This window comes from Balaenoptera physalus (assembly GCF_965194825.1).
Source record: "Balaenoptera physalus genome assembly, chromosome: 1".
NCBI classification, from domain to species: Eukaryota; Metazoa; Chordata; class Mammalia; order Artiodactyla; family Balaenopteridae; genus Balaenoptera; species Balaenoptera physalus.
In genome coordinates, this window is record NC_138882.1 from 163,631,351 (window position 1) to 163,645,670 (window position 14,320).

Here is a 14,320-nt window from a genome sequence, read left to right on the forward strand (position 1 = left end):
CCAGAAAGTTTCCTAGAACCAAAGAACCTCAATTTCCAAATTAAAAGGGCCCAATGCATACCCAGCACAATGGGTAAAAACAGACCCACTATGTTGTACATTTGAAACTAATATAATATTGCAAATCAACTATACTTCAATTTAAAAAAAAGGCTCACAACAAGGCATGTGAAATTTCAGAACACAGAGAAAGGATCCAACAATTTTCTAGAAGCGTAAAAATTAAGGTAACATACTAAGGATAAGTAAACTGAATGGTTTCAGACACCTCACCAGCAACATTGAAATCAAGAAGACGATGGAGAGAGTTCCCTGGTGGCCTAGTGGTTAGGATTCCGGGCTTTCATTGTTGCAGCCCAAGTTCAATCCCTGGTAGGGGAACTGAGATCCCACAAGCTGTGTGGCACGTCCAAAAAAATTAATTAATTAATTTTTAAAAATAAAAATAAAGCAATTAAAAAAAAAAGATGATGGAACAATGCCTTCACGACCTTGAAGAAAAAGTATTTCCAATCTAGAAATCTAAACCCCAGTCAAAGTGACAGAATAAAATGTGACAGAAAAGTGAAGGCATTTTGATGCAAGAACTCAAAAACTTTACTATGCAGTCTTTCTCAGGAAGGTACTGGATTGAGGATGTTCTTTACCAAAATGAAGGAGTAAATTAAGGAACAAAAAGTCATGGAGGGCTTCCCTGGTGGCGCAGTGGTTGAGAATCTGCCTGCTAATGCAGGGGACACGTGTTCCAGCCCTGGTCTGGGAAGATCCCACATGCTGTGGAGCAGCTGGGCCCGTGAGCCACAACTACTGAGCCTGCGCGTCTGGAGCCTGTGCTCCGCAACAAGAGAGGCCACAACAGTGAGAGGCCCGCGCACCATGATGACGAGTGGCCCCCGCTTGTCGCAACTAGAGAAAGCCCTCGCACAGAAACGAAGACCCAACGTAGCAATCAATCAATCAATCAATAAAATCTTTAAAAAAAAAAAAAGAAAAGGATACAAATTAAAAAAAAAAAAAAGTCATGGAATACAGAACACAGGAGACCCAATGCAGGAGAGAAGTGAAGGAAATCTCTAATGGTAAAGGGCAACCTCAGAATGACATCTATACACCACCTAGAGAGGGTAACCCACCCAGATTTGAACAGTGTGGCTCGAAAGAAAATCTGTTGAGGGCTGCCATGATCACACGCTCAGTCACCACACCATCTTTTTAACCTGAAGAAACTAGCAGAAGACGTACACTATCAAGAGAACACAGCAAATCAACATGGAATCAAGGATGAGCACAAGGGAAGTCCAGTATGAGAGCTGAAGAGCAGGGCTTCAGAGAAACCACCCCAAAGAAAGAAAACAGAGATCTCTCTCGGGGTGTGGCAGGGGTGAGGGGGACTAAAACTAATAAGGTAAATGATGCAATTAAACTTGAGGAAATTATACTGAAAGACAGCAGAAGTCGTGAGAAGAATTAGCAAAAAGATAAAAGGAAAACTAAGCACACTTTTAAAAAAAAGCAATTATTAAGCAAGAGGGAAAAAAGGTAAGGCATGCTCAGCAGTGAGTAGGTACAATGCTGTTTTACAATAATGTTTACAAAAATGTTTTGATTCTGATTAAACCAAGAACTGTAACAGGGACTATATTGCAAGAATTGAGGGAAAGGAGGAGCAGAGCGGATGTTAGGACAAGAGCTAAATCCTCATCTACCGTAAGTGAAAGTCAAGAGATATAGTGTCAGGGACTTCGCTGGCGGTCCAGTGGTTAAGACTCTGCACTTCCACTGCAGGGGGCGCAGGGTGGATCCCTGGTTGGGGAAACTAAGATGTCACATGCCGTGCGGTGCAGAAAAAAAAAAAAAAGAGAGAGATAGTGTCAATAAATAATAGTACACATACAATATAGAAAAATGATATGTGTAAATGTCAGAAGAAGCTAAAAGAGTTGCAGTCTGTGGGGAAAGGGACCTGGCAGGACGTGAGCAGCACAGAGAAGCGAGAAACATGAAACTGCTATATTTTATTATATGCTTTTTTTGTACTCTGAACTTTTAAACAATATGTTTGTGTTACTTTAATAAAGTAAAATTTAATGTTAAAATTTATTGGAGCTCTGCTTCCCTAACTTTATTATAGCCTCTCAAACCAACATTACAAATATATATGTAAATACACACATACACACACACACATACACACACAAATGCATACATATTTTTTCTTCCTTCAACACATATAAAGAATAGTCCAGGAAAGATTAAAAAAGTAACAACAAAGTTGCTAACATTTATTAAACAGTGACTATGTACCAGGTCCTCTGTGCTAAATACTGTATTATAACTCATTTATACATCATAATCACAATATGAGATAAGTACACTTATTACTGCCCTTTAAAGATGAGAAAATCTAGACAACGGATGGGAACATACTGTATAGCACAGGGAACTCTACCTAATGCACTGTGGTGACCTAAATGGGAGGGAGGTCCAAAAGGGAGGGGATATCTGTATGTGTATGGCTGATTCATTTTCTTATGCAGTGGTGGCTAACACAACATTGTAAAGCAATTAATTAATAAAAATTAATTTAAAAAATTAAAAAATTTAAAAAATAAAGAGAAAATCTAGGTACAGAGAAATTAACTAATCTTCCTATGGCCATACAGCCAATAAATAGAAAACCTGGGATGTGAAGCCAAGTAGTCTGATGCCAGAGACCTGTGCTTTCAACTTTCACACAACTATAGGTATAAAAGTAAATTATGCAACATTTATCAAATAAACAATTTTTTAGTTAACAGATATGTAATCATTTGCATATTATTATAGTACTGCTTTAAAAATAACTAAACATAGGGAATTCCCTGGTGGTCCAGTGGTTAGGACTCCATGCTTCCACTGCACGGGGCACAGGTTCGATCCCTGGTATGGGAACTAAGATCCCGCATGCTGCATAAAAATAAATAAATTAAATAAATAAATAAAATAAAATAACTAAACCTAAATGGTAGGTGGTCATATGAATGATAAAATATGTTTACAAAGCCAAATAAAATTCTCACTGTTTATAAACTTTCCAGATTCAATTTAAATAGTGCCAAGACACAATGAACAATTTAATCTTATACACACACTCTCACATGTGCATACCCACATTCACTCACCAACACACACATACTCTGAAAAACATCTGAAAATGCTTAATAAGGTAAAACAAATATCCTTTAAACATACAGTTTAGTTTATTTTAAAGTAAGAAAAAGCCAAAGGTGAGGAGTTGAAATTAACATCCCTTGCATAATCCCATGAAGGGGTATACTCTGAGTCAAAGAGTGAACCAGAAAAAAAAAAAAAAAATGCTGGCAAAGTAACCCAAGTGTGTCAAGCTCATCTAAAGTGGAAAAAAAAGAAAAGTCTCCATTAAAATTCAAAAACATTATCTGCATGGTCCAGAAAACCCCAAGATGAGATATTAAAGTGCTTCTGGCTTGGTAGCACTGGGGCCAACTGATAGAAGCAAATACAAATCCTCTGTTGAGGAATGTACCCTAAACCCAGGCCCTTCAAGATTCCCGAAGATTAAGATCATTGACCTATTATGAGCTCACAATAAAAATTACCAAATACTTCAGAAAACAAGCCACAATGAGTAAGAGTTAGCAGAAACAATATGGAGCTGCATTAGCTCCTTAAGACTTCAGATACTGGAATTATCAGATACAGAATAAAAAATAAGCATGTTTTATACAAACAAGGGAACTAAAAACATGAGGAAGGAATAAGAGACTACCAGAAATGACTGATTTGAAAAAGAACCAATTAGAACTTTAAAACACAATGGACTGGTTAAAGAACAGATTAAATATAGCTAAAGAAAGAATCCATGAACTGGAGTGTAGAGCTGAAAAATTACAGAATGCAGCTCCAAGAGACAAATATAGAAGAGTGGTTAGCACCCATGGGAGACAGAATGAGATGGTATAACATTCATCTAACTGGAACTCCAGAAAGATAGACTAGGGAGAACGGGAAACAAGGAAAACTTTAGATAATGGCAAAGAATTTTTAAAACTTCAGGAAAGATATGAGTCCTTAGATTTAGGAACCACAGTATATCCCAAGCAGGACTGGCATAAAGAAGTCCGTACTTTCACAACACGAAAATCAAAGAAAAATCTTAAGAATAACCAGAGAAAACTAAAAAAAAAAAAAAAAAGACAATAAGCTCAGAGCAGACTTTTTTTTTCTTTTTTTTTTGGCCATGTGGCAGGCAGGATCTTAGTTCCCCAACCAGGGATCGAACCATGGCCCCTGCAGTGGAAGCGTGGAGTCCTAAGCACTGGACTGCCAGGGAATTCTCACAGAGCAGACTTTTTCAACAGGAACAAAGGAAATCAGAACAGAATAGGAAAAAATAAATAAACAAATATTAGGATGCTAGGATAAATAGCTGTCAATCTTGAATTGATATCTAGAATGACAGTGATATACAAACAAAAACAGGGACTCACCTGGTGGCACAGTGGTTAAGAATCCACCTGCCAATGCAGGGGACATAGGTTCAAGCCCTGGTCGGGGAAGATCCCACATGCCGCGGAGCAACTAAGCCAGTGCGTCACAACTACTGAGCCCGCGCTCTATGACCTGCGAGCCACAACTACTGAGCCGGTGTGCCACAACTACTGAAGCCCGCGCACCTAGAGCCTGTGCTCCACAACAAGAGAAGCCACTGCAATGAGAAGGCCGCATACCACAACGAAGAGTAGCCCCCGCTTGCCGCAGCTAGAGAAAGCCCGCGCGCAGCAACAAAGACCTAATGCAGCCAATAAATAAATAAATAAATAAAACAAAAACAACTTTCCAAAGAAATTTCTAAAGCATATACTCTGGAAGAAGCAAAGTAATTTCTAAAAGGAATATGGAATGGTAAGCAAAGACACAGGTAAGCACATAGGTAAACTTAAATAATGATTGTATAAAATAATAATAATGCTAATTTTAGGGGTAAAAAATAAACAAGATAAAACTAAAACATAATATGAAGGGGGTATAACTAGATCAAAGTGTTTATTTAAGGTTCCTGGATTGTTCAGGAAGCAGTGAAGATACTGTATATTTTAAGATTTTAGGTTATATGGGCATGATTTATTTTTAACAGCAACCATTAAAAGAATAGTCATATATGAACCTTCAAACCTTAATGACAACCCAAATACCATTTTTTAAAAACCTTCAATAAGTTCTAAAAATAAAGCAACAGGAGGATGTGTGTGTATATGTTTGGGGTGGAGGTGGGGAGGATATGAAAAGGATAGAGGGGAAAAAAGGCATAAAATAATATGGTAAAAATAATTCCAAATATATCAGTAATCACAATATACATGAATGAATAAAGCTTGTCAAAAAAAAAGACAGTGAGTGTTAGATTGGATTTAAAAGCAACCATAACAACAAAGTCTATGTATGAGACATCTAAAATATAAAAACAGTAAGGTTAAAAGTAAAAGGATGAATGTGATATGGTGATGGTTGCACATTATATACTAAAACCCACTGAACTGTACACTTAACCAAAACATAAAACAGAAGCAATATTGTAACAAATTCAATAAAGACTTTAAAAAAATGACCCACATCAGGAACTTCCCTGGTAGTGCAGTGGATAAGACTCCAGGCTCCCAATGCAGGGGGCCTGGGTTCAATCCTTGGTCAGGGAACTAGATGCCACACGCATGCCACAACTAAGAGTTTGCCTGCCGCAACTAAGAAGCCTGCATGACGCAACTAAGACCTGGCGCAGCCAAAATAAAAAAAATTTATTAAAAAGTAAATATTTTTCGGGACTTCCCTGGTGGCTCAGTGGTTAAGAATCTGCCTGCCAATGCAGGGGACATGGGTTCGAGCCCTGGTCCGGGAAGATCCCACATGCCGCAGAGCAACTAAGCCCGTGCGCCACGACTGCTGAGCCTATGCCCTAGAGCCCGCGAGCCACAACTACTGAGCCCGCGAGCCACAACTACTGAAGCCCGTGCACCTAGAGCCCGTGCTTTGCAACAAGAGAAGCCACCGCAATGAGAAGCCCGCACACTGCAATGAAGAGTAGCCACTGCTGACTGCAACTAGAGAAAGCCAGTGCGCAGCAACTAAGACCCAACGCAGCCAAAAATTAATTAGTTAATTACTTTAAAAAATAAAGTATGTTGCTATTTAAAAATAAATATTTAGGGCTTCCCTGGTGGCGCAGTGGTTGAGAATCTGCCTGCCAATGCAGGGGACACGGGTTCGAGCCCTGGTCTGGGAAAATCCCACATGCCGCGGAGCAACTAAGCCCGTGAGCCACAACTACTGAGCCTGCGTGTCTGGAGCCTGTGCTCCGCAACAAGAGAGGCCGCGATAGTGAGAGGCCCGCGCACCGCGATTAAGAGTGGCGCCCGCTTGCCGCAACTAGAGAAAGCCCTCGCACAGAAACGAAGACCCAACACAGCCAAAAATAAATAAATAAATAAATAAATTTAAAAAAAAAATAAATAATAAATAAATATTTTAAAAATATTCTTGTTTTAAAAAAAATAAACAAAATAATAAAAAAGCTTCATCTATGGGACACATATCTATCCCGCAACAATTACACAATATATACCCTAGAAAGTGAAGGCTAACAGTTTTGAAATAAACTCCAGCTACTTAAAAGAGTGAAGTACAAAAAAAAAGAGACAAAAAGGGAATTTATCTTGTTTTATACACCTTAGAAAAATGCAACCTAATGGAAACACAGGCAGCAAGATACTGGAATCTAGATATTCTACCACTTTTCCACTCCTTCACCAATTCCTCATTTTTAAGGAAAATGACCACTTAAAAATGAGGCTGGGTAGATGCATGAAAAAGAGGGATAGATTAAAATGACTGGCAAGATAGCATTTACATTTATTATCTCTTTTCCTTTTAAACATCAGTATTTAGGTCAGAATACATTTGGTAGAGAAAGTAAAGAATGAGATAACTAGCCTAGTTTCTTAAATGGCTAAGAGACACGTGTACCTGTACCTTCAGGGAATGGCCATCAAGACGGAATAACGAACAAAGCACCAATTAATAGACATGTATTCTAAGGGGGAAATTAAGAGGTGCAGCTGAAGATTTATATACAAAAATATTCATTGCAAGAATATTTTTAACAGCAAAACACTGGAAACAACCCATATACCCAATAAGAGGAGAATGATTTTATTTTATTAATTTATTTATTTATTTATTCATTTATTTATTTTTGGCTGCTTTGGGTCTTCGTTGCTGTGTGTGGGCTTTCTCTAGTTGCGGTGAGCGGGGGCTACTCTTCATTGCAGTGTGCGGGTTTCTCATTGCGGTGGTTTCTCTTGTTGCGGAGCACAGGCTCTAGGTGCGCAGGCTTCAGTAGTTGTGGTACGTGGGCTCTAGAGCACAGGCTCGGTAGTTGTGGCACATGGGCTTAGTTGCTCTGCAGCATATGGGACTTTCCCGGACCAGGGCTCAAACCCGTGTCCCCTGCATTGGTAGGCGGATTCTAACCACTGCACCATCAGGGAAGTCCCGAGGAGAATGATTTTAAAAAATGATGGTTTATAAAGACTAGAAATATATATAGTAAGATGTTTATGGTTAGTTGGATTTTTCATGTTTTCTAATTTGTCTATTAGTTTAATAATAACCAAAATAGGCTGCTTTGTTTAATAATAATGATAACAGTTCCCACTCATTAAATGGTCTATGTACTAGACACTGTATTATTAGATATTTTACATACAGTTTGTTAATCTCCACTACTAGAAGGCAGCTATCATTAGCCTCATTTTATATAAAGTAACACAGTCTTTAGGCTTCTATTTTCACTAGTTACCTGCTTCCCAGTATGAGCTATGAATTAATTCTTTTATAAAACAAGCAGGTCTCTATTAGATAACATAGGTTCTTGTCTCTTGGTTTGATGTCTGGGTTTAGGAAGTTATTCAGAACTGCATGGAGTCACATTCAAAGATATGGAATGAAAAGAACTTAAATAAGGGTCACTTTCTGCAGAAAGGAGACTTGTTTATTGGTGGTACATTCTTAGACAAAACTGGATTTTCTTTTCTTCCCTTGCAAATTTCACATACAAGAACAAAAATAAGTACCACATATCTTTCACTTTTCTATAGCACTTTCCTTTTCATAAAATTCATATGCTGATTCATTTGATCCTCACAACACCAAGCTGCACAAGATGGGAAGTAATATCTTCATTTTAGAGATAAAGGACACCGAGAAGTTAAAATGTCTTAAGATCATCTTGCTAATAAGTAGTGGGTAAAAGCCAAACCCACATCTCAGGATCTTGTCCTCTATTATACTTATCAGCTGGGAAGACTTTCACATGACCCTAGCACTTGCTGGGGAAATACTTGTTTTCTTCTATAAAAGGACAGCTTTTATATACAGCTTTTATATATTAAAATTTTTGCTTTTACTTAAACTGCTTTTGAGACAGGTTGTTCCAATGATCGAATTTATCTTCTGAAGGATAAAACTGCAGAGAGTAAGTTTCCTAGACATCTTTTAAAATGTGAATAGCCAGTATGGAGATATTCATCAAAATGTTAATAGTAGTTATCTCTAAGAGGAGGGATTTCAGATAACTTTAGTTTTCTTCTTTAAACGTCTGTTCAAAATGAAACACTTCATCCTTTCTATGTGATCCAGACTTAAAACCATTTTTGTATCCCCCACTGTGTTGTACATAGTAGGCGTTCAGTAGCAGGTGCTGAATAAACCACTATTTCCTAAACTTCTGCCACACCTGTGTATTCTCTGTGTGATTATTTAATATCTTTAAAAAAATCAATTCACTTTTTAAAACTTAGCCTTATCCTAAATGACAATTTTCATGAAATCATAAGCCAGTTTTATCTTTTTCCTAATATACATTAATACACATATAGCCATTCAAATTTTAAATATTGATATACTACCTAAAATTACCTTACCTGTGGTACATGCACTGGCATTCTACGTCAATCTTTGACTTTCTCCTTTACTCCCCATAATAGCAATCACCCAAGTACTTTAAATCCATCTTTTATTATGACTCCACACTTATTCTCACCTCTCACTCTAGTGTAGGCCCTTATTTCATGCTTATCTTGCTTATCTTGATGCAATAGGCCCCTAGAAGTCCCCCTTGCCTCTAATCTTTGCTCTATCATATACGTTGCCACCAAATTTTAAACTTCCTAAAATAAGCTTTGGCCTCTACCCAAATCAATCTAAACTTTCCAGGCCACTGAAAACAACCACTCAATGTCTTCAGGAAGAAGTACTTTACAAACTGGTCCTGGCCTACCTTTCTATCCCCTTCTACAAGAATCCATTTATTCATTAGTCTCAGAATAGCCATTGTGTAGTTGTCTTTATAGCTTTATTCATTCCATATCTTCAACCTGAAAAGCTCCATCCCCAAGTCAAAATTTTGCCTAGTTCAAATATCCTCTCTTTTAAGAAACCTGTCTGACCATTAGCATCTGCATTAATTTCTTAATTTCTAAAAGCCACACTATTTCAGCCACTCATTTACCACCCTCTGCCTTAAACTATGGGCTATTTGTATACATATCTACTCTCCTCTACTACAGGTTCTCTAGGGTAGGACTATGTAACTTATACATAGATGCTAAAATATTTGCAGCTACTCTTCAAGAAGCCAACAAAATAACCCAAACTCCGTTCAACAGGGTTCAAAAGACTAATCTTTTCTAAGATTTAAGCCAAAGAATACTGTTCTCACAGATTCTAAAGGTCAGTTATTTCATTACTGAAATCAGCAGACCACTATCTAACACCCAGGTTTGGCTATAAAGTAATCCACCCTGTATGTGGATACCTCTTCAGCAGGTTGACTTGCTGAACTTGCATGATTCCCCACTGTTGTCACCTGGTTACTCTTTTTGGACTTCAGTTTTCCTGTCTATAAGATGACCTTAAGAGCTCTTCCTAGCTTAAAGTCCTATTACTCTTGGTCAGACCAAAACGACTTTTATTCCAATATCCGGACAGGATAAACCCACTTGTTTCCCCCCCCCCCTTTTTTTTTTTGGCCCCGCCACGTGGCATGTGAGGTCTTAGCTCCCCAGCCAGGGATCGAACCCGTGCCCTCTGCATTTGGAGCGCAGAGTCTTAACCACTGGACTGCTAGGGAAATCTGATAAACCCACTTAAAAATAAATATAATTGGGGCTTCCCTGGTGGTGCAGTGGTTGAGAATCTGCCTGCCAATGCAGGGGACACGGGTTCGAGCCCTGGTCTGGGAAGATCCCACATGCCGTGGAGCAACTAGGCCCGTGAGCCACAATTACTGAGCCTGCGCGTCTGGAGCCTGTGCTCCGCAACAAGAGAGGCCGCGATAGTGAGAGGTCCGCGCACCGCGATGAAGAGTGGCACCCGCTTGCCGCAACTGGAGAAAGCCCTCGCACAGAAACGAAGACCCAACACAGCCAAAAATAAATAAAAAAAATAAAGAATTATAAAAAAAAAAAAAAAAGAAAAAAAATATAATCAAAGGAGTTAACCTTCACCCAATGCTGTTTAACCCCTTCACAGAATTTTGTTCCATCTACATATTTAAAACAGGCTAGGCACTCTATTAGACCATCTCTTTAGAGTCAAAACAGAGGCTCAGTGATAATAGTTATTTTCTGGTACTTAAAGTACATAGAGTACAAGGTTATTCACATATATTATTTAATTTAATCTTAACAACCCTAAAAGGTAGGCATCTTTATCCCAGTGTTTTTCAACTAGGAGTGATCTTGCCCCCTCCCTCCAGCACCCCCCAACCCCAGGGACATCTGGCAATGTCTAGTGACATTTTTCATTGTCACAATTGTTGGGAAAGGAGGGACTGATACTGGCATCTAAAGGGAGAGGCCAGAGATGCTGCTAAACATCTTATGATGCACAAGATAGCCTCCCATGATGAAAAATTGTCCAGTCCAAGATGTCAATAGTGCCAAGATGAGAAACCCTGATGGCACTGTCTTTCAGTTAAGAAATCAAAGATTTAGAGAGCTTAAGTTACTTGCCCAGAGTTACACAGATCCCAAATCATCTCTGAATGACACCAAAGCCAATGGCACATTCCGTCACACACACAACTACTGGAGACTGTTTCTGATGAAATATGTACTGTTTTCTTATCAGTGTTTCCCCTCCCCATTTAGTCTTGGTATACTTTAGATTTTGCTAATCAGCATTAGCTGACCTCATCCAGGAGAAGATTCAGAAAAAGCTTTCTCAGACTAAAAGGTCAGATTTAACAAACGTCTTATCTTGTGCTCTCACTGCATACAGTATTTATAGCTTCACTGCAGCAATTACCATATTGTACTATGCTTGTATGACTTTCTCCCCTTTAGACTATAAACTCCTTAAGAGCAAGGTTTGCCTCTTTATTTTTGTATTCCTAGTGCCAAGGAAAGTATCTCAGCACAGAGTTTACATTTCATAAATATTTGTTAAACAAACAAAAGAAAACTGACCAAGTTACATAGTATACCCAAGAATGCACAGCTACTAAATGACAGAACCAGGATTCAAATTCAAGTCTCTCCACTGCCAAAGCCTATAGTTACTATATCTCAATTAAGCTAAAAATGAGATGTTTATCGCCTTTTTATCTTGCCTGTGGGAATTCTTCAATCATAAACATGTCAGGAATTATATATAAAGTCCCTGTTTTAAAGACAGCTTATAATCATAAGAACTTTCCTACCTTATACTTGTGTACATTCTGTGAAAGCTTGCAAGGTAGTTAGCGTGTAACGATAGTGATAATCTCTCCCAAATACCACAGTTATAAAGGTGCCACTGTGTTTTTATTTGATAGTCTCCCTGAATCAACACTCACTACATAGAAATTAATGTTATTTTGAGTTGTCACAGGAACTGTTCATAAAAACTAAGCCAGGGTCTCTTAGGAAGAGAAGAACTCACTTTAACTTTAGCTTTTATTTCTTCACTGTCCCCTTCTCCATCATTGCGGGGTTCCATGCCAGACTCCTCCTGGTTGTCTTTGTTTAGTACAGAATACTCTTCTAGTAGAGTGTCAAACAAAACTATTCGCTTGTTCTTGAAGAAGCCATAAAAATAAGCATTGCTGTGGGAAGAGCGTTTAGATCCTAAGGAAAAGACAGTTCAAAGCATGGAAAATAATTAAAAAGTATGGGGTGTTTTGGAGAGACGCCTAGAAACTGAATTACTGGAAAGGACGTTAACATTTTCAAATTGTTTAACACCTGAAGAGTATTATATCAACATAAATCACCACCAGCAGTGGGAAGTGTCTGTTTCTTTGCAGTCTTGACAACAAATATTTATGCTCATTGCAGCTTTATAGCAATAAGTAAATAAATAAAGCCTAAATATCCAACAGTCATGGAATGATTAAATTATGGTAAAGCTATGAAATGGAATTTTAAGCAGCCAGAAAAAAAGTATACTTTTGAAATATTTTAACAAGATAGGAAAAAGCTCACCAACATAACTGAAAAGGATGTAAAATTTCATGTATATAAAATTCCATTATTATCATGAAAAAATGTACATGTAAATAGAAAAGCAGAAACACAAGCCTATTAAGAAATATATTAAAATATTGAAGTGTTTATCACTGGCTTCTAGAAATATGGATTTTTGTTCCCTCCCTTATACTTTTCTCTGTTCCAAGGCTTTTAAAGTCAGTATACTTATTTAATCAGAAAAAATTAAAACTATCTTAAAAAGACTGAAAAAAAAACCCTAAATTTTTAACAGTGGCTAACAGTAGCTGAACTATGGTTGATTTTTATCTTCTTCTTTATATTTTTCTTTATTTTCTATACTTTATTTTCTTTATATTTTATGTTCTAGTATGTGCAGTGAATTTAGTGGTTAAGAATGACTTTAGGTTCAAATCTTGGCTCTGCCATGTATTAGTTGTGTAAATGTAAGAAACTTTCTTAATTTCTTTAAGCTTTATTTTCTCATTTATGATATGAGGCCAGGACTTTTTGGTTTGGTTGCCTGGAAGTTAAGAGCCAAACATGTGGTCCAATTTTATCAATAATATAGGACCTTAGGATCTGGAAAGCTGGGTATCTGGATCTTATACTTCTATCTCATTTCTATCTTCTCTGATTCTAATTTTTAAATTAATTTAAAAATATTTCTTAGAAGCTACCTGAAGTTATCTATGGAAGTAGGCAGATAAATAAAACAAAATGAATGTCTTAGTATCTCCCACTGGTCTAAGTATCTCAAAGTGTGGCCCAAAGAATGCCTACACCAAAATCACCTATGGGTACTTGTTAGACATAAATACTAGAAACACCCAATATCTGGGAATGGAGCCGAGGAATCTTTTAACAAACTCTCCAGGGAATTCTTATACTCACTAAAGTTTTAAGAGTCCCTGCACTAGACCATAAGCTTTTTGTATCACTATGCCTTGCATGTAGTATTTATTTAATAATGCTTGTTTACTGAATGGATTTATCGTACCACTTGAGGTATGAAGTAATGTATTTGGGAACTCTGAAAACCAAAACGTTCTATGAAATTGTAAGGCATGGCCAGCTGTCTCTTCATCTTTCATTTATGATGTCTTATCTTAATCAGCTTCTTGGCAGCATTTGATACCGTTAACCACTCCCTCCTTGAAACACTTTCTTCTCCTATCTCAAGAGAAACACCATCTTCTCCTGGTTTTCTTCCTACCTCAATGGTCTCTCCTCTTCAGCCTCCTTTGCTGGCTCTTCCTCCTCTGCTGACTCTGACTTGAGCCCCCTTCTCTTCTCTAAGTGCCCTCATCCAAGGAGGTATCTACATGCCAGATACAGATATTTCCATATTACTATTTCTAGCCCTGACCTCTCTCTAGGACTCTGGATTTATATATCCAGCTGCTTATTTGACAGGCCTACATCTCCACATGGATGGCTAAAGTGCCTATCTGTTGTTTATATTCTCAAGTATAGGTTTTTCCCTGACCAGTATTAGAATTCCCTTGCAGAGTTTAGGGAATTTCGCATCATGCAAATCTTGTGAGAGACTGCTTCTCATTTGAGAAATCTAAAAAGCTAGATATCTGCTTCCCCAAGCACTCCTGGCAGCTAGCCCAATGCCCTCGCTCAGTCAATCAGATGCACCCACTGGGGACTCTGAAACAGTTAGCTAATTACATAAAGAAGCAGGGCAGTGAGGAATGAATTCTGCAGGTGCTAGTGGAAGTGATGTTAGGGATACACACTGCTGACTCCAACATCAGGAGCCACTAGCA

At 38.0% G+C, this 14,320-nt stretch overlaps 1 protein-coding gene across 1 annotated transcript in view; it reads right to left on the reverse strand.

The window, feature by feature from the left end:
* Nucleotides 1-14,320, reverse strand: part of ZMPSTE24 (zinc metallopeptidase STE24) — a 50,461-nt gene that overhangs the window by 9,735 nt on the left and 26,406 nt on the right. Inside the window, exon 7 of the mRNA XM_082443956.1 lies at nucleotides 11,998-12,182. Coding sequence (XP_082300082.1) covers nucleotides 11,998-12,182 — 185 coding nt within the window. The remainder of the gene's footprint in view (nucleotides 1-11,997; nucleotides 12,183-14,320) is intronic.